The 20,659-nt window shown below is 41.7% G+C and overlaps 3 protein-coding genes across 4 annotated transcripts; all 3 read right to left on the reverse strand.

Moving 5' to 3' along the window:
- Positions 1-5,163: 5,163 nt before the first annotated feature.
- Positions 5,164-7,862, reverse strand: smim12 (small integral membrane protein 12). The gene is made up of 2 exons (XM_080516217.1): positions 7,820-7,862; positions 5,164-6,884 (listed from the first exon to the last, which is right to left on the reverse strand). The coding sequence occupies exon 2, from the start codon at positions 6,861-6,863 to the stop codon at positions 6,588-6,590; it is 276 nt and encodes a 91-aa protein (XP_080372343.1). The 5' UTR covers positions 6,864-6,884; positions 7,820-7,862; the 3' UTR covers positions 5,164-6,587.
- Positions 7,863-10,444: 2,582 nt separating this feature from the next.
- pef1 (penta-EF-hand domain containing 1) lies at positions 10,445-15,507 on the reverse strand. The gene is made up of 5 exons (XM_080516209.1): positions 15,449-15,507; positions 13,902-14,169; positions 12,417-12,572; positions 11,752-11,895; positions 10,445-11,631 (listed from the first exon to the last, which is right to left on the reverse strand). Exons 1-5 carry the CDS (start codon positions 15,467-15,469, stop codon positions 11,402-11,404), a joined length of 819 nt encoding a protein of 272 aa, XP_080372335.1. The 5' UTR covers positions 15,470-15,507; the 3' UTR covers positions 10,445-11,401.
- Positions 15,508-15,788: 281 nt separating this feature from the next.
- Positions 15,789-20,091, reverse strand: gjb9b (gap junction protein beta 9b). Of its 2 annotated transcripts, XM_080516468.1 has the most exons (4): positions 20,005-20,086; positions 18,439-18,497; positions 16,996-17,482; positions 15,789-16,836 (listed from the first exon to the last, which is right to left on the reverse strand). In XM_080516468.1, the coding sequence occupies exons 3-4, from the start codon at positions 17,383-17,385 to the stop codon at positions 16,426-16,428; spliced, it is 801 nt and encodes a 266-aa protein (XP_080372594.1). In that variant the 5' UTR covers positions 17,386-17,482; positions 18,439-18,497; positions 20,005-20,086; the 3' UTR covers positions 15,789-16,425. The 2 variants fall into 2 exon arrangements, with proteins under 2 accessions (XP_080372594.1, XP_080372593.1); XM_080516467.1 differs by lacking the exon at positions 18,439-18,497 and having other exon boundaries at positions 20,005-20,091.
- Positions 20,092-20,659: the final 568 nt, after the last annotated feature.

Genomic DNA, 20,659 nt, shown 5'->3' on the forward strand with positions numbered 1-20,659 from the left:
TGTATCTTCTTGACTCAGTATTCAATAAAGTTGAGGTTGTTTAATGTCTGAAAATGTCCACTTAATTGTTGAGCTCTCCCAATTTGGTTTCATGGAGAAAGAATTATTCATAGTTTTACTCACAGCTATACTTCCATCTTCTTCCATACTTCCCTGCAATTTTGTCGAGCTGATCTGGGAGGAACCCCGAGCTACTCCCAGACAAAACAAGATATGTTTTGCATTTTTAAGGAATGACTTCAGATCAACTAAAATACACTACATTCAAGCAATAATCAACAGGCAACTGACTACGTGTTATGCCGATGCAGCTGTGTCAAGGAGGGCCGACACTTCGGCTAATGTTTATTCCATCTCATTTCCTATTCAATTATAGAAGCTTTCATATATTTATGCTCTGTGTATACATTAGATATACAGAAACACCTTTTTACCCCTGGATTCCGTGTGTGTATGTGTGTGTTGTTTCAGGTTGTGTGTGTTGTTTAATAGGGGGATGTGGTGCCCTTCCAGCAGGCAGACAGCTCTATTGTTCCTGCCACGGAGGGAACACCGTCTCCTGCCTGTCCACTCAGGATGTCGGATTGAACCTCCTTAAAAAAAAAAAAAAAAAAAAGAGCGAGCACAGCCAGCATCACCCATTATCCCAGCATCATCCAACAAAAAAAAAACAAAAAAACAATGGAACACCTCCCAACATCCCCCTCCTTTCCCAGGAGCCTCTGTGACCAGTTCCCACAGTGCCGTCCAGTTCTGAGGAGCAGGGGCCATTGTTAAGACGCCCGATCTGTCCCCTGATTGTTCCCAAGAGGACACAGAGACACATACTCACTTTGTGTTAACTCACAGTAAAAAAAAATATCCACGACTCACCTCCACCTCTCCACCCTCTCATGGAAACTTCCACCAGCTTGAAGTAATTGCTACTCTAAACATGCACAAGCAGGGTCTGTGGAGTGGAGCTGGTAGTTCTACCGATAGCTAACTTAAAGTACGTGTGTGTGTGTGTGTGTGGGGGGGGGGGGGGGGGGGTTATTAGCTGATGGCTGCAGATAGAGGAGTATTTAGCATTCTGGTGCCAGTGTAAACCTGGGCCTCATAATCTTTCCCATTTCACAAGCTGGCAGGCCATAGCAGAACTTATCCTGGCACGCCTAAAAGGTTATCATCCATTAAGAGAGCTCCTGGAGCGCAGACAGGGTGGAACTCTCTGATTCATTACTCCACAGAGGAGAGCGTGTGGGAGTAAATGTGATAACAAATATGGGAGTTACTTACTTGTCTAATTAATAAAACTGCATCAAGGTTTCTCATACTGAAGTCATACTTACTACTGACACTTTTTGTTGAGATTCCTAAAAAAAAAAATCCTAGAATTCTAAATGAAACCTAAAAGAATCCTATAAAGACAAAAGCTGTGTTTATATGACCAACTGATGATATTGAGGAAGAGGAAGATTCCTTTGATCAATTTGATTTGAAGCCGGCACAGATAACAATGTGCAAGGGCAGGATACACCGTGGACAAGTTGCCAGTCCATCATGTTGCACACAATCACACACTGTCATATTTACAACCACCAATGAACCCCAAGTACATATTTCTGGACAATGGGAGGAAAATAGAGAACCCATCAATATACAGAAAGAACATGCAAATCCATAAAGACAAGTCCACTATGGCAGAATCAAACCAGAGAATCAACCTTTATATTTTTTCCATTCTGTGTCTTCGAAAGTTAGTTTAGAGCTCAAAATATTCAATAGAAATATTAGTTCAAAGAAAATAGTATTTGTTTAATCATAACTTAAGTTTCCATACTTGAAAAGCATGCAGCTGTTGTTGCTTTATTTGGCCTGTATAGCCATCCAACAGAGAGACTGACTTTGTGTTTATACCCCACAAGCATTGGATCATAGCAGGAAGATGAAGAGAAACCATGAACTGCAATAACATGCAAATTTCACATTGAAATAGTATGGAATCAAACGAGACAATTTGCTGTGAGGCGGAAGCAGCGAGCTGTATACCATCACGCAGTGTCTGGCTGGAATCTAAATCTGTGATATCAGAGAAACGATCTGTTAAAAGAATCCCTTAAAAGGAGAACGTGGAGTTGTGTGTTATTCTACTGACGCATGTCTGAAAAGAATGTTTCCACTGAAGTGCCACTGTATTTCTCATATCCCTTACAGCAGTGTTTTTCAACCACTGTGCCACTGTGCCACTGAGATATAGTCAGGTGTGCCGTGGGAAAGTATCCAATTTCACATTTTTTTCTAAAAATCATTTGCTATTACAGCCGCTGTCAGCTGTGAGAGCAGTGTGTTGAAGAGTAATCATGTATAAATATTCTTCACCAATAGATAGCAGCACATAAATTTGCCGGTGAAATCGAAACTTAACAGACGTCAGTCTGGTTTATCACCACCACCTGCGGCTGCTCCTATCTTGTATCAAAGTACTGTGTCAGTGACAGTGATGGAGAAATTTTTGAAAAGGAACAATGCTAACCAGGATCTCAGCTCTTCATCCATCAGGTCCAGGTTTCACACTGTGTGAGTAAAAATTTGAAAAAAAAGAAATTGGGAAATACTTTTTTTCTGGATTTATTTGATTCCTGTTGATAAAACTTTGATGAGAATGACTTTATATTGTTAATATAGGCTACAAAATTTAAAATTTTAACATTTTCGGGTGGTGGTGTGCCTCCAGATTTTTCGAAACAAAAAAGTGTGCCTTGGCTCAAAAAGGTTGAAAAACACTGCCTTATAGTAATATTCATCAATGTGGCTTACGAAGAAAAAAACAAAGTGGTCAGATGCTGGAGGACCATTTCTACCTGGTTGGGGTTTACCTTTCTCTTCTGATCGAGAAAGATTTTCAACAAGTTCTACATTTTCTCTTCGAGGTGAAACTTAACCTTTGCTGATTATTCATGTCTGTCACGCTGTACCTGCTCTAATGTACAGCAGTGATAATAGTTACTTACTGCAAATATGAATTACATCATCTCTTTCCTCCTCCACTTACTGTAAAGCGAACAGACCGGATTGTTGTTTCATTGACATTTGGCAAACACCTCTTGGTGCATTCATGTGACCTTATGAAGAGTGGTGAATAACTGATATATTCCTTAATTAAATCTGATGTCCTCGTAGCATTTCGATAAAGCTCTCTCTGTTCTGAGTTCATCTGGAGTTTTTTTTTCAGTTGATTAATGTTCAATATGCTTGAGAATCTGTTTTTGTGGAGTAAATGATGAAAATGATTTACGACGGATAGAATTTCATGCTCCTCTCATTTTCAAACTACTATAAGGCCTTTCTTTACTTCCTCTGTTCCAGTCCTCCTCCCACTTCTTATCTATGCCTTTCTTACAAAACAGAGCTGCTGAGTTCTCCAGTCCTGTGTGTTGTTTTGTTGCCATACTCCTGCTTTTACAGTACACTGGAGCATCGGCTGCGTTGTGATCTGAGTGGATTAAAGCAGCACTCTCTGTGGAGGGAATGTCAGTTAAGGAAACGTCGTGCTGCCTAATGCTCCATTTAGAAGAGCCTGCACTTACTTCCCGTGTGACTACAGTGACATAAAAACCGCAGATATTTGCTGCTGCAGGAAATAATAGTTACCATCATCGGTCACACTGACACTCTCAGTTGGTCTGTTATTACTGTAGCTCCACAGATGTGTACATTTGATTCAGTGTGCAACAACAAAAACAAAACATCTATATCATTAGTGTTACTGTAGCCAGAATGAGTTTGCTTTTATTGGTGTTATTAATGTGTGGGAAAAAAAAGCTGTTATGTTGAGTATCAGTGTTCATAGGGCGGCGGTGGCCTGGAGGTTACAGAAGTGAGTTTGTGTTCGGAGGCTCGCCGTCAAGAATCTCATGTGATGCGTCACCAGAGCGGCTCCCCGAGCAAAGCTCTTGATCCAAACCGCTCCCTGTGTCGTCAGTAACGGCCACAAACAAGATGAGTTATGTGCAGAGATATAATTTCCCATCAATGAAGTCTCTGATTAATTACGCAAAATTTGACCACGTACAATGCAACCTCATCCAATCAGTCTACGGTTGGAACTAACTTGTGTGAACCTATTTTCACGCTTTGTACAACATTTTATAAAATTCTTAGTGTCAATCAATAAGAACTGGCAATCCCCAATATCCCGTGGCTAGTTTTCTTTGGAGAGTTGTTGCCACTCCATTAGTGGACAATGGGAGTTCTGGCTTCCCGTAAAGTGATGTACTGTCATTTACTTTCTTTACATCCTATCATCCTCTCCAAGTTCAGATTTAGATTTTTATTCAGGCTGAATACCATCCTCAAACTACTTCAAAGGGATTGTTCTCTCTGATCTAGTGATCAGATTGCAGTCATTGGTGGAAAAGTAGAGCCGAGTGTCTTCCATGAAGCAGTGAAACTGAATATTGCATGTTGGGGAAATATGGCGACGGTGGAGATATGACAATGAAGAGGACAGAGCCGTGGGGGACACCAAAAGAGGGGAGATGGCTGAGATGTGAAAGATCTTAACTATTAATCGATTATCCTTTCTGTATCAATAGAGTCAATACCTTGGGAAAACTATATACAGTACAGTCCCTATAATCACAACACGTATCAGTCTGCATTCTACAAGATCCATCAGTCTGGTCATACCCAAAAGCTTGTAAATCTTTTGGTTGGTTCCTTCAGTTTTCTGCTAAAAACGACTAGAATCATCTGCAAGAGACCATCAAACATTCTACAATTATTCTGCTTTGCTCTTTTTTCACAAACGCCACACAACCAATACTGAAAAATCACTATGCGCTTTTTGATAAATTAGTTTAATATATACATCACTGTCAACACTGGAAATACTCCTTCCTTTGTGTGACACTATCTATGTATGCATATATTTGTTTGTTTTTATTTCAGTTTCTTGTTGCCTCATGGCCATGTCATCACTGAAAATGAGAAGTGGTTCTCAATTGACCTTCCTGGTAAAATTAAGATGAAATTAAACACAAATACTTTTCAGAATCAGCTTTATTGGCCAGGTACGTTTAACACACAAGGAATTTGACCTCGGTCGACTGTGTTCTCTTTGTGCAGAAGTAACATTAATAATAACAATAAACAAAACATATAAACAAGTATTCAGAGGCCAAGTAGTGCAAAGGATGATGGGGTAAATAAATGTCAGCATTTACGGTAGTGTGCAAAGATGATCGTTTAAATTAAATAGTATGTGTATATGTACATTCAAAGTGAGTTTTGTTAGGTTATTCCACAGCAGCAGGTTGTTTTGACAGTCATCTGTACTGAGGGGAGGAGTTCGAACAGTTTGTGAGGGGTCTGCATATTTATTTATTCTTTCATATTTAACATTTGATAATTGCCTTTTTATATTTGTTATATAGCATTTTATCAGCTTTATTAATCGCTACAAAAATGTATGATCAATTGAATCAATAAGCAGATTAAAGTGTGAAAAAATAGAGGGATGTTCATTTTAAAGCAGGTTTGATTGTTAGATTTAAAAATCACAAAATCATTTTAAAATGTAATATATGTGACATTACTCCAGAACATCACTGCTGTGTTGAAATTTCCTGTGGTCAAATTCTAAGAGTGAACGGGTTTGAGATTATTTCCCTTCTGAATAATTTCCTTCTTGAAACTGAATGAGCAGAGTCATTACTTCCTTCCTTTAACTTTGATGTCCCCCTCTGTCCTTGGCAGCACTTTTGTGCCGTAATAAAAGGCAATTGAATATTTGTTCAGACCCGAATGTGAAACAATAGCGTCGCTACGTGAGTGATTCAAGCTGAAACACCCACCTTTTGTCTTCCACTTGACGAGAGTCAGGATATCAACAGTAACCAGGTACGCGCTCGGCATACAGACACCATTTCTCTTTATTTGACTCATTCATTAATACATATTGGTTCACTCAAAGTGCACTGAGACTTTCTGAATTGAAAGTCCTGTGATGTGTGCTCCAGCCCAATCAGCTTATAAGCAGCTTAAACTTCCTGAGACCTCCCGCGCTGCTGGATTATTTAGTCGCATACCATCAGAGGTTCCACCAGACAAAAAGAACGTCAACAAAGACCCGTCTTTCTTCTCTGCTTTTATGTTTACAGTCAAAGTCCTGTCTTTGTGTACATGAACTATTCAAAAGGAGAAATTATTGACAGGTCTTGAAACAGCATCGTCATGTTCGTGAATTGAAGCTTCAATGACTTGGAGGGAAGATAAAGTAAAATCAGTTACAGATAGATTTATCGATTTTCTGCTAAAACACAAATCACAATAAACCTTCTCATCAGACTAGAGGGTAAACACTGACAAGTCCTATGAAGAGGTTTTGCTTTGGCTATCCAGTTGCACCACCAATGTTGGGGAATCTCATGCAGCACGGAGTTCAATCAGGAAGAGAGATCATGAAGTTTCTGCAGGAGTGATTCAGCGGTCTTGAGTGTGAAGAACATACAACTGAAGTCGACATGAAGTTTGGGTCATTTCTGCCTTCCTGTTCACTCCCAGTGAAATACAGTCAGATGCAAGTCTATCACACCAACGCGAGGTTAGCTCTTCTCAGATCGGTTTCTGTTCAGAGCCGCTTTAGGTGTGAATTCAAGTTTCTCCTTAAGGCTGAGCACCTGGGTGCTGTCCATACCGGCCTGTTCCTGCAACTTCCTCTCCTCCCTCCGTTCTATGATGCTCTTTTCATCCTCCCGAGGCTTGGGGGTCCCTCTGATGAACCACTCGAGGTGGTAGCCCACTGCTCCCACCACAAAAGCCACGGGGAAGGTGATGTACGGGGCGTAGGTCCGCAGCGCTGTCCACACTACCGGCCACATGACTGCAGACCGCTCTGGCTCCTGAACGCGCCACAAGGCAAACAGAACAGAAGGTAAGTCTACTGCAGCTCAGATCCAAGGGTTGTGGTGAAGGCGAGTCGACCAGAACAGAAAACGGTGAGACATCTGGAGAGACGTATGGATTGAAAGCCATTTTGTTTACCAGGAAACACTTCGGATGAGTCTAAATAACCTGACAAAATTGTAAACTTTACAGTAATGACATTACAAATGAATGGAGGGAGGAATTTGAGTTGAGACAAAAGTCAACTCTGAATCACTGGAATAGAGTACTAGCTGGACAACAGATAATATAACCTTAAATGATTTGTCCAGAGGGTTTTATGTGATGAAAAGTTGATGCTTGGAGGTAAGACAAAGTGATAAATGAAAGTATTTTGGGGTCCTCGTTGGGTCGGAGTGAATTACAAGAAGAAAAAGTTGTATTGGTACTTCGAGATTATGAGGTCATTACATGTGAGGTAAGGATACATTAAACTACGGTACAGTGACACTAGACATGTACGAAACGAGAAGCCTTTGTGATAATACCATAGAACTTTATAACTTTGTTGCAGACATTTTAAATGTATCTCTCGTCATCTAAAACACCCAGAAATGCGACATCCAGGCGTTTTTCTTTTCGTGTTGTAACAGAAGTGCTAGAATACAACCTCCCTCGTCCTTCCTATGCCCTTCAATGTCAATAACAAAACACAAAACTAATTTTGGGCTACAAATAGGCACATCATTTACAGCACATGTATCTATTTCAAAGTCATTGTAGTCCGTTTGTGTGATCCATGTAAATCCAATTGAAAATAATCTCCAATGTATCTCACTCATTACCACCTGACAGCTTTTATTCACTGGCCACAAGGCTGCCGCAAGAAACGAGTCTGTTTTCTCACCCCACCTGAGATACTTTGATAAAGATTTTAAGTCACATAACTCACCTTTACCGGTCTGTTAGCACGCTGCTGCTGTAGAGACGCAACATCCGGGTCACTATGTTCGTCTTCCGGGTTAAACAGCCGATGATTTCTTACTTGTGTTTTACCACCACCTACTGGTCAAACTGGGGCACTACAGCAACATTACCATTTACTTCAACATAGCCACACTGCTTCACCAAGCAAGGAGTTCTCCGAAAATGAATAGGATGAGTAAAAGAAGAATCAATAGTCAATAGTATGCGTTCTTATTCACAAGGAAGAAAGAAAAAGTGCCATTTATTTATATATTTCTTAAGCATTTCACACAAAAGTGAATTTTTTGGCATCAGTGGGGCTCGAGTCTGCTTATCAAAAGATGGAAAATAAACATCTTTATTATGTTCTAAGTCAAACGGTGAAACCTTTATACATTGTATATCCATTATATATAAACTGATACACATCAAGCATCTTTCTTTACTCTTGATGATTTTAGGTTCACTTTTTCAGACACATTTTTATGGCAATTTGGAGTTTCCATTTTCTTTAGTGTCGGAGTTATTCAAGTGAATGTGAAAATACCTGATAACACTATAATTTCACTGATATTAAATGTTTTATGAATTTTTGGCACCGGGCCTCTGTCACTAACAGGATGACAAGAGTTTAACAGAGGTGACATGAAATATAGGCGTGCCAACAACAAATTATAAGTCACCATTAAAATATCACATTAATTGGAGCAAATGAAACTCAGAGGGAGCTGGAACTGCAGGATGCACCATTTACATTGCAGGGCAAACACAAAGACATTCACACATAGTGAATACTGATTAATGTTGTGTTTAGACATTGGGAGTAAACCAGACGACACACTACCACAAGGACAATATGGAAACTCCACACAGAGGACCATGGGCTACGGATGATGCTAACCGCTTCAGCTGCTCAAAAACACTGCATGAAGATTAAATAAACTTTTTTTTTTTTTTTGTGCGGCGTGAGAAGGAGCAGTGCCTTCTTACATAACATACACCCTTTTCTTTTTTGGGGGGGGATCTGATGTGTCACAGGAGTTTTGCCTTCTTATGCTTGTGGATGACAGACCCCTCAAGCACCAAGACAGTTACTTCTGCTTTACCTTCGCTTATTCAACCACGAGTGCAACACCCGTGTAACAATAAATTACAGATGCGACTATAGGGGGAGAAAAATATTGCTGGGAAGTGAATCGGTAAGTGTTCTTTGCAAAGCTCTATATGATTGATGACGCTGATATTTCAGCTCAATGGCCGAAAAGTTTCCCATTACACCGAGCCCTGTGTTGAGCACAAGGCTGATCAATAGCAACTGGAATGCAGCATGTCATGGACGGATGACCAGCTCTGACTCAATGGTCATTTGTGCTGAGACAAAAAAAAAAAGCGTGTGTGTGTGAGGATGAGAGCCATCTAACATTCGATCCAAATTTGTTATCATCCCTTCAAATGTTGCTGAAATAGTCGTGATTAACAGGATTCTGTGTGGGTGATTATGCTTCATGCTTCAAAGATTATTCTTCCTTCTGTGCCGTCCATGCTGTGGTTGCCAGAACTGGCATTTGATCAGTACTGTCAAATAAAGTAAAATGTGTTCATCACCACCCACCCCCCCCCCCCACCCCCCCACACACACATATCGCTAGTGCCAGTTCTGCTGCTCCACCAGAAAACTTGGCGCTGCCAGGATTATTTTATCATCTCCTGTTTATTAGTGAAAGAGATTCAGAGCCAGGCTTTTTATGTAAAAAACAAAAAAAACAAATGATAAAATACAACTGTCCTTATCAGTCCAAATCACAAAAGCAGGGCTGACAGAGTGGGGAGTGTTACCAGGCCTGTTTTCACCAGACCTGCTCTATTCACCCAAGTTAATTACACATGTCAGGCATGATCAGTGGTGGGAAATTTCCTGATTATGCAAAAAAACAAAAAAAGAAGTGACAGTCAGGACTTGGGTGAAGTCTGCTGAATTACATAAGACCAGAAACACATCAGCTACCCCCACAGGCTGAAATCCTCAAGTACCCTGAACTTCAAGCCGTGACCCACGAGTTCAATGGTTTGTTAACGCGCGCGTGTTCGGAGTATCCAAACAGGAGATTGGACACGCATGATGCAGAGTGATTACAGAGCCGCGATGGCGGCGTTTCAAGCCAGCGCGCAGGGAGAGGGATAAGGAGGAGACGGATGAGGAATCTGACCAAAAAAGATGCACCGGAGAATTTGATGGATTGCTTGTGATTTGAAATGAAGCTGGGGGACTCTTGACGGAGACCGTGATCAAGCAGACTAGCAGATGGTGAGGGAGCTCCAGATGTGGAGAGAAAACACTTTTTTTTTTTTTTTTTTTCCCCAGCTCTTTCTGTGCAGCTGGTCTGCCCTATATAGGGGGGGGAAAAATTAGATACCTGATTTCGGACACTTGCAGAATTAAACCATTTCTCTTCTTCCGTTTGAGGACAGCGGCAAAGTGCAGTTAAGCGTCACAATCAAAGAGCGTGCACTCACTCAATACTTTCCCTTTGTGTTCACATTCAAACGTGGCTCGGTCTGCCTTTCGTGGTCACGGGAGCAAATCAAACTCATTAATTCAGTCAGTCGTGAATATGGAAAACAAAAAAAAACTGTTTATTGGCTTTTGGCATTACAACCCATTTTGGCATGTTTAATGAATTCAGAATATAAACGTTAGTGGAGTGTATTATCTGTCCACATGAATACTGGAGATAATTAAGGTGAAAGCAGAAACCTTATCGATGCACAATATCATCTCTTTTGACCTTTATCGAGAGCAGTTTCAGCAGTTTAGCTATAAAAAAAAAGAAAAAAAAAAGGGTTTTTTTTTCATAAACTTCCAAATAAGGTTTGAATAATGCTGGTGTTATGCCTTCTGCCACCTCTGAAATCTTGCATGTGAGGGAATAGCAAAGCAATATCCAATATTGCACGTTGGGTCATTTGATTTCATGGGTATCTTTTTTGTTTGCGTGTATTTAAAATGCCTTTATGTTGCAATACACATCACTGCTGTGCGTGAACAAATCCCCAGGATACCAAGTTGCAGTTCAACGCTGAAGAAGCACAGAAACCCTCTCTCATTTTCAATATTTCACGTCTTCCCTGATTAGTCCTCCATTCAAGTCCTTACACCGAGTCGGGCAGATCTGTAGAGTTAGCGCGCGCTACATTTAACTAATTTAACATGCCTAAATAATTGCTCCTTTGGATCTCGGTTCATATCAAGCACTGCTACTGGCAACCCTTTTAACTGTCAGTCATCAAGGCATCTGAGGTGAAACTCCTCCAAAGGAAAGCACTGAATTGTATAGAAGGACAAGAGATTGCAGCAGTCTGATGACCTCCTCCTTAAAACAGCTGCTTCCGTCATGAAGCAAGGCTTAATGTATTTACAGCGTGGGGCTATCTGTACAGGCTGGTATGCTGTGTGTGTATATAGACTAAGAGGTGGGGGGCACTTATGGCACTGAAGCACTGAGCATACGGTGACCTGAAAATGGAATGGTACAAGGGGGTGGGGGGGGGAGACTCGGTGGACTGACGCTCACATGAGTCTCACTACGGCACTGGACAGGAAATCTTCGTAGCTGACGCGGATGTTGCCCGTCATGGCCGTGTCCCTCTCTCGGAACACCTGGGTCATGCTCTGCAGCTGCGTGCACACCTGGATGAAGCGGTCCAGCTGGACGCCCGGCCGCCCACCTCGGCAGCTGTAGCGCTGGGCGAGGCTCTCGGAGAACTGCGGGCTGAGGTTGTAGCCCATGGAAGCCAGAGCTGGCGACGCCACACCGGGGGGGGGGGGGGGGGGGGGGGGGGGGGGGAGAAGAAGATCTGCGTGATTATCGTGTCGTGGCTGCAAAAGTAATCCGAGACGGCACAGAACAAGACGTATACCTTGGTGTAGCTCTGCGCCGCTGATGACCCCAGAGCGGTCTCTGTCGTACTGCTGGAACAACACTCTCCACCGCTGGATGAAGTCCCACAGAGCCGAGAAGCCAAAGATGTCGACTTGACCCGACCGCGTCTTGTCGAACATGTCTGGTGGGGAAATGAAGACGGCGCATGTTCAGGCATGCCAGCGTCCATTTTCCTTCCACAGTCAGGGTGCTTAAAAACTATCTTGTGTATTTTCACCAAGCGGTGCTTGTTGTCCATCATCATGCCTCTTCTCAGTCCACAAAAGTCACACATTTCTCATTATGTAATAAGACACATTACTCACTGCGGGGTCATAAAGCGCAACTGGAACATGGGGACTGAAAACAAAATGACTCAGTCTTTTTGTTGTTGTTGTTGTTGTTGCTGCTTGAATTCAGGCTGAATATTTTTTTCTCTTAACGTTAATTAGAAAAAAAAAAAAAAAAGAAAAATCACTTTTGAACCTCAAGTTTCCCTCTACCGCTTGTTTAACATTTTTCAGGAGGATGATTTTTCCCACTCATTAAAGCTGTTTATGTCACTCAGGAAACCTTGTCAAAGCATTTAGAAGCAATGCATCAACAGAGAGCTCCCCGACGCGCCGGCCGAGCGTTTCGCTCCGCCGTCGCTTTGCCACTCACTGATCATCATGAGGCAGGTCTCGTCGTTAAAAGCAGACCAGTTGGAGTTGACAAGCGCCTGCTTCAGCTCCTTCCGGCTGATGAAGCCACTGCGGTCGCTGTCGACGCTGTGGAACCACTGGTACGCCTCTGGGTTAACGCCAGGAGGGACACTTCCTGCAGAGAGGAGAAATGAAAAGACTTTAACGAGGAGAATAACAAAAAAAAGATGATTTTCTCTTCATTCTATCACTATTGCCTTTCGTCTTTTTTTTTTTTTTTCCCTTTGATCTATCTGAGCCCACTCGAGCGATTCCTTCTCTGTATTGGTTCCCATCCTGGTACTTTCTACCAGTTATGATTTCACAAAAGCTCTCAAGCTTTGAGGAGAAACAGACATAAATGATAAAAAAATAAAAAGCCAGAATGAAAAAAAAAAAAAAAAAAAAACCCCAAGACATTCTTGGAAATGAAGCTGCTGCTGCGTTCCGATGCAGAATTATTACTTATTTATTAAAAGATGAAGAAACACACTTCGCCTGTTTGACAGCTGAAACTGTGCGAGGAAAACTGATCAGAAAAAATAATACATCTGTGCCCGAGTCAGCCTTTTTGCCTGCGGTGGTTACGGAGGCACTAATTTAAATTCCGGCAAGCGAATGAAATAACAATAAGACCGAATTCATTATTCCCTGCATTGCAATTAATTTGCCAAACGTGATTCCCGCGGCGATTTAAAAGGGATCGGTCAAGCAACTACCATTGTAAGAAGACAGAAAAATCCAAAGAGAAATCCAATAATTTCACTTTACATTAAAATACAATTAATCTTTACATGACTAAACTCTCTATCGTTAGAAAAAGAGTTGGTATTCAGCAAAAGAGGACCTCCTCCAATCTAAGTTACACATGCTTCGGGGAAGAAAAAGGCAGAAGAAGGGTCAAGGGCTGAAGGGAAGTCATCTCAGCAAGAGGGAGATGGTGCTCCCTGAGTACATGCTGGAAAGGCAGAGGAGTGTTAGACGATGTGGTGTGGGGGGGGGGATGTGGAGAGAGGGACAGGTGACAATTCGGAGCAGACTGTGATGGATTCCGTCTCGGCGGGGAGTGATGGCAACACGGGCTATCGGGTTCTGACTTAAGCTTAGCTACTACTGGAAACGGTGTAATGGCACGCACATACACGGAGACACACTCTTTCGCCCATCTGTCTTATACTCTGTTTAGCCCTCACTCGGTATTACAGGAGTCATCACTCCAACTGTGTAATCCTGCTGAGGGGCACAAACTGAACCCTGTCTCTACATGACTGTCTGGGAATGCAAGTCATTTTCAATCCATCATCCCACCAGAGAGCGATGGAAAAAAAAAAGAGAGAGAGAGAAAGAGGCAATGAAGAAGATGAGCAGGAGACTATCTGCAGTCCCCTCAGAACACACGTCCTCAGGTCCCAGAGGCAAAGAGAGCACAGATGCTTACATAGCTCCGGTCTCAGCCCGCCATTACCTGCAGGACCGTAGTGTCCTCCGTGAGGCTGTCCCCCGTGAAGCTGTCCCCCGTGAAGCTGTCCCCCGTAGCCCCCATAAGGCCCACCGGGGGCGCTGCCGGGTGCAGGTCCATAATGCCCTCCCTGTCCTGGGGCTCCATAACCCCCATAAGGGCCTGCTGGTGGACCTGCAGCACCTCCGTAAGGGGCTGAGGGCGGATGTCCATAGGGAACGCCGCCTCCTCCATATGGAGCACCTGGTGGTGGTTGTCGCCCTCCGGGGTATCCCTACAATAAGACAGAAAGGCGCCGCTCATCAAAACTGTGCTCACAGGTTCTTTAGAAGAAGCATTAGTCTATAAGAACCACAAATAAAAGGTCAGACTTTAATTTTAATCCCACATTTTAACACCAAAGAAGCCTCAACGCAATTTACGTCTGGGATGACGTATTTTCGTCCAGAGGCCGTATATGGCTTAATTTCATCTTGGGGGGGCTGGATGGGCAATATAGAGCCACAATAACCTTTAAATTTAAGCTTTAAAGTTTTTATTGGTTGTGACATAGAGTATTTGTCATTGAAATGTCTATAAGTTTACACAAAACTAAGAATTACTGGTATATAGTATAACAACAATCCTGAGGGATAATAACCTCAATGGTGTACTCACCAAAGCAAATGGTAAAACTTTTAAAGAAAATAATAAACAATTGAGAAACTGAGCTCATTGTGAGCTAGTAGTTTCAAAGCCAGTTTGTAAAAACATGCATAATGCAACAGCTATAGGAGAGGTTTTCTTGACATGTCACTGGATTTTGCACCAGACGGTTTCATAAAAATTGACTTTATGTCGAGCTTTTTAATCATTCTTGACAGCAATTGTTCGGTTTTTCTGAAAATATGGACATTTCCTCTGAACTAAAATGTGTTTGACAACTCTACTATAAACCACCAGTCAGTTATCAATTAGGAATGAATATTTCCTCTTTATCTATATTAAATAATAACTGGTAGAAGTATTGATGTTGATGGTACATGGTATTCTATACTTTTATTTTCATATAGAGTGGATTAGTTATTCAGAGGTAGACAATGCAGTTGTTCTTCAAAGTAAGCTCTATTGTGTTCAGCACTTCAGTATAAAACACTCACGTTAACGTTTTAAATTGAAGCAAACGATCAGATCATCTTGCTTTCTCTAATATTATAAAGACCTGTTAATGCTGTTATGAGAGCAGCACTTTAGACGATTATATCAATAATGCCGTGATTTAAATCCAGAATCACTTCGACACAGACACAAAAAAAGACCACAGCAATGTTTGCCAAAGTGTAAAACCAACCCAACTCTTTCAAAATTAAATATATTTCAACTAAACGGCAACAGATGACATTGTGCTAACTGTAGCAAGTATATGAATGGTGAACGTCAATTGTCCGTGTATGACCTCAAAGAAGTAGTTACGTTACATCGAGTCAAGCAAACGGATAATACGATCACAAAATAATTCAAATATATCACTACAAATGTTAAGGACACAAAAGAAAGTGTAAAATTTTCGATACCTGTCCGTAGTGGAAACTCATGTTTGAGAGAGTTTACTTCCTTCAACAAGACATCCGTGTGGGCGGGTACAGGACGTCGGCTTAAAGCGACGCCATTGGCTTATTTACCTGCCTGTCAAAACCGCGCCCGTCTCTTCGCGGTCTGATTGGACAATGGAGGAGATGACGACTTCAGCAGAAACTATTTTGTGAATGAGTCACTCACCGGGCGGAATCATGTTAATGTTGAGTTTCCATGAAGGATTTCTCTTCTTCTTTATACTTTGTATTGAAGAGAATAAAGTCTTCGTTTCTTTTGTGACAATAAAATGAACAAATGACTCAGACACGGAAATGAAGTAAGAGTAAAACAACTTTATATGCTACAACAATAAATACCAAGCCATATATTACAGAATCCTACTTCATTTTGTGAAAAAATACATTTATGTGGATATAAAAACTATTTGGATCCATCTTATACAATTCCTGGTCGACCACCAAATGAAGTGCTGTGCATTATCTTGTTTTATTCATTAGGGGGCAGTGTGTATATGCAGGTGAAAGCATTCACTTTTTAACCGAATGTTTACGCCACACGGAGCTTGTTTTTTCTTCTCTCAAACTTTAAAAAGTATTATTTACTAAGTGGGTGATCCAACAGCTTAAACTGCCAGCGATACATACACAAAACACAAACATACTCAGGCACACAGCACATCAGTGCAAAGAAGAAGAAAAAACAACTCAAAACCCTCTTTCTCTGTAATTCCCCCTTTTAGGAGTACATTTTCATGCATAAGGTGTGCGCTCTTGCAGAATGTCATTTAACCAGATAATATTTACAAATCGCTGTGAGAAATCCCTGAAGTAATGAGAATCTGGTGTTGAGCAGCAGCACTCCATGAAGTCTGTGCCTTCAGTTGCTGTGGCACCTTGAATTGTTTTGTTTTGTTTGTTTGTTTTTCTTTCAGCATGGGTGGGCCATACAAAGTGCGTTATGATTTTTTGGCTGGTGCCTCTTCAGCCTTCATGTTACTGATGTTCTGGATTGAGGCTGTAGGATCCAGTCTGATCGATGACCTGGGCGCCACCAGCTCCGTCATCTCGTGATTCTCTGCGAATAACCTCCTGTCTGCCTCTGTCTTCCTCCTTATGAGTTTCTGGATGCGCTTGCAGATGAGGTAAATCATCTCGCAGATGCACATGAGGATGCAGAACCCAGATGAGACGACCATGAAGAGGGTGAAGATCTTCTTCTCTGTGGGACGGGATATGTAGCAGTCCACCGTGTTGGGGCATGGGTCCAGGGAGCACTTGGACAAACGGGGCATGTCGTAACCTTCGTAGACGTGGTACAGAATGTAGAGGAAGCCAGCATCGAAGCCTGCCTTGAAAATTAGGCTCACCTGTGTGACGATAAAGGTTCATTTCTTGTCATTTTACATTAAAATGAACTTTAGTCATCTGAAAATCAAATGCAATAAACCATTGCAACGTAGAAATCTTTACACTCTTTCTCTGGCTTGCATTAATGATTAAAAAAATATAAGGCCAAGAGTTCTTACCAAGTAAGTCCACCACAACCCCCCTCGTTTCTTTCCAGGGTTGGCGTACAGATGGGCACCCTTGTGCGAGGTCGTGTACTTCAAGTCCTTCTTCTCCCGATACTTGACATGTCCGACGACCATCAGCGAAGGGCAGGTGACAAAGATGAGCTGCAGGGCCCACAGGCGGATGTGGGAGATGGGGAAGATGTGGTCGTAGCACACGTTGTTGCAGCCCGGCTGGGCTGTGTTGCAGACGAAGTCTTTGCTCTCGTCGCCCCACACTCGCTGGGCCGCCACCACGAACACCATCACCCGAAAGACAAAGACCATCGAGAGCCAAACCCGGCCGAACACAGTGGAGTACTTGTTGACCCCACTGAGAAGCGCCTCCAGCGCAGACCAGTTCATGGCTGCTGCCTCGCAGGTGGATGGGGTGGAGGAAGACGAGACGGGTGAAGGGGCTCCTCAGGAGAGCAGGAGGGGTGAAGCTGTTGGTGACGTGAACCTGGGGAACGATACAAAGAAAATCAATCGTTTGATATTCATTCACTGATATTTGGAAATACTCCAACATGCTTTACACTTATTTAAATAAAATTAACTACATATGTTGTTATTTGCTTTAATTCTATTAGAAAAAGACAGTTTTTGATTAAAGCAGATTTCAAAAATAAATATAAAAACAGATAATTCAGAGCTTCTGATATTGAGAATTCAGTCTCCTGTGATGTGAAATCCAAAAAGCAATGCAAGTAAAAAAAACATCAAAACTTCAAAGTCTCATTCAAGATTAAAAAAAAACTCCTTAAGTTTAAGCCTGATGCTACCCTGCAAATGCTTATGATTTTCTTCTACATTGCCCTGGGAAACACTGTTTCTTTCTTAAGGAGAAACATATTCTTCATGATGGGGAATAAGAAAAGTGAAATGAAAAATGTAATATAAATTTCATAATAACTAAGTACATAAAATAACTTTTCAATTGATCTCCTGACAGTAACCAGCTGGATAAACCGTAAGAGAAAAGAGTGATCAACTGTGCACAGTCAAAACAACCGGATATAATTTAACATACAGTCTAAACCCTTTCGTAGGTGTTCATATTTACAGAGAGCTTCTTCTTTTCAACACTGACTCATCATATTTGGATGACTGAGTCATCTGAGTCTCATGAAAGAGCCAAACACCCGCCGCTCTATTTGTCAGATGTTTGAACAGCCACCACCGCCTCTGTGATTCCAAATGCCTATAAGTAGTTTTGATTCTTCAAAGGACTGGTATGGGATAATATTTCATTAGTGAATGCAAAGCATGACAATGCAACAGGATCTGTGCTCCGGGGAAAAATAAAGGGGGTTTCAGTGTGAATTTGACCGTGTTGTTGTAACTTTCACATTAATGACGTTAAGTAGTACTTTTGTTTACTGTGCATGCATTCTTTCACATATTTGAGTTAGTTACCTAAGCGTGGACAGAAGGAGGGTCTGCTGGGTGTTTTTGTGAGAATTTCTTTCCGACCACTGAAGGGAAAAAAAGAAAAAAAAAAGCTTTTATATTTCCATCTCGTTCAGACGGATGCTCACCGCCTGACAAGGAACAGGCTGGATAACAGGCCTGCTGTCCACTGTTCCATTTCGCTTCTGTCTCGTCTAATCCCAAGTATTTGAATTTAAAAACGCTTCTCCCTCAGCATTTCGGCATCACTGTGGACAGATTGAGCTGTCAAATCAGTCGCTATTTTCTCTCTCATCCAGCATTCGTGACTATTAAATTACACGGCATAAAAAGACGTGACTCAATGAATGCCTTCTGAATCGCAACACAGGCTTTTGAAAGCCCCGGCGTGGTCAATCACTGCCGGTGTTACCTACACTTTACCTCTTCGTCCTAATGAATGCTACAACCGGTAGCATTAATCTCACAGTGGGCATCAGCCGCTGACTGAAATGTTCTGCATTTGTATTCATAAAGCAGGATGTGACAGCGGTTCCTTGTACTCACTGCTCAGGCATGTCATTTAAAACATCCTGCAACATACTTGATGAATCCACACCTCCTCTTGCAGAAGTGTGGAGTTAAAAAAGTACGAAGAATGTGATTTCTCTGCTTATTTCATACAAAGCAAGTACAGATTTTGTGTCTCTTGTCTGAATATTTTCTCTGGTCTGCAGTGTCACTTTCCGTTTCCATACACCGCCTCAGTTATTTTTTGTTTCTCTTTGTTGTGACACAGGAATCAGAGCTCACTTTCTCACACTGTATTTGCATTTCATACCAATATGCTCACTTGAATGCAAATACATATTTTGGCTTTATTAAAACCTTATATAGAATGAGGAATAAGTCAACAAAAAAGGCAGATTTGTAGACTCAAATACAACAGGTGAGATATTTGACATAATACCTGCACATGTCTGAATTAGAAAACAGTGTCTTTAAACTAAAGCGCCTCCTCTGACAGGATGATAGATCCGCCACTGTGACTTGCTCTACAGGTTGAGCTTGTTGCAGAGGCTTTCCTATCCACCAAGAATACATTGTCTGTGTGAGTCAAAGCTCCTGGCTAACAAGGTGGGGCTTAACTTCTCCTGTGTGGCTTTCTCTCTCTTCCTGTCTGCTGGGCTCTGCTTGTCTTTCCCCTGTCATTCACACATCCTGCCTTTTTACTCCCAGCCTGACTTTCTTCCATTTTTCAAGGTAACATGAATCAGCCCGAGGAGCAAAGCAGAAGCAATCCATGTGTAGGTTTTATTCACACTGCTTCCAGTTATCTGTCTTTACAAATCGTCTTCGTTTTACATGTCCCGACGCTGAGCTCTTTCCTTTTACATGATCTCCCCCTGGTTGTATGACAGAAAAAGAAACCATGCTTTTATCCTCTTGGATTCACCCTTTAACTTATTCAAAATTAAATCTGAAATTCACAGTTTCAGTTACAGTTACATACTACAACTACTCTTGTTTTGATTCATAGCTTTACAGCAATGTAGATAAATATCAATAATAATAATAAAAAGAAAATCTTACCCTTGTCACAGGGAAGCACTATATTGTGAGATCTGTCCTCAGTGCAGGGTGTCAGCGCCTCTCGTGACGATGCTGACTTGGTCTCACCTGGATACTTTGAGGGGCCGGCCTGGAGGTGTGGACCTGCTGGAAGTGCTCAAGTCTGGGAGGATGGGTGGAGCATCCACAGACAGACGGTTGTTAGTTCTCACCCACTGGCGGTTGTGACCTGTCATGTAGGGCGTGAGATGACATGCCCGAGGGTATTTCAAGAAAAGATGCAGGAGTGACAGACAAACAATGTCAGAGGGGGAAATAAAAAACAAGAAAAGGAAGGAAAAGCAATTTTGTGATTTAGAGAATTGATCCTTACAAGGTTATGCATAGTGATATTTGTCAGATCAGACTGTCTATTATGTGAATCTATGCGAGAACTGGACTCACTCTGTTTCAGTTGTTTCACTTTTGAATCTTAATTTCATTTTTGTTTCATCTTTCATTTGCAGGTTTGCTTTTCTGCCTTCTCAGAATGAAAGTCTGACATGATGTGGTTTGAAATAAAAAGTGAAAGGGATTCCCTTTTTTGTGAATTAACATAAGCCAAAACCTACTTGTTGGCCATGTCCATGAATATAAGCGATAACAGAAAACTAGCAAAACACCCAAATGGTGTTTT

Source organism: Blennius ocellaris, assembly GCF_963422515.1.
Source record: "Blennius ocellaris genome assembly, chromosome: 20".
Classification (NCBI taxonomy): Eukaryota; Metazoa; Chordata; class Actinopteri; order Blenniiformes; family Blenniidae; genus Blennius; species Blennius ocellaris.

What these genes read in the sequence shown, in the direction of transcription:
- smim12 (XM_080516217.1), bottom strand. Translation starts at nt 6,863, where the DNA reads ATGTGGCCGGTAGTGTGGACAGCGCTGCGGACCTACGCCCCGTACATC.
- pef1 (XM_080516209.1), bottom strand. Translation starts at nt 15,469, where the DNA reads ATGAGTTTCCACTACGGACAG. An exon ending in TGAGTTTCCACTACGGACAG is followed by an intron (nt 14,170 to 15,448) that starts GTATCGAAAATT and finishes GTCTTATTGTAG; the next exon opens with GGATACCCCGGAGGGCGACA. An exon ending in AGGACACTACGGTCCTGCAG is followed by an intron (nt 12,573 to 13,901) that starts GTAATGGCGGGC and finishes TCCTCTCTGCAG; the next exon opens with GAAGTGTCCCTCCTGGCGTT.
- gjb9b (XM_080516467.1), bottom strand. Translation starts at nt 17,385, where the DNA reads ATGAACTGGTCTGCGCTGGAGGCGCTTCTCAGTGGGGTCAACAAGTAC. An exon ending in GGTTGTGGTGGACTTACTTG is followed by an intron (nt 16,837 to 16,995) that starts GTAAGAACTCTT and finishes ATCGTCACACAG; the next exon opens with GTGAGCCTAATTTTCAAGGC.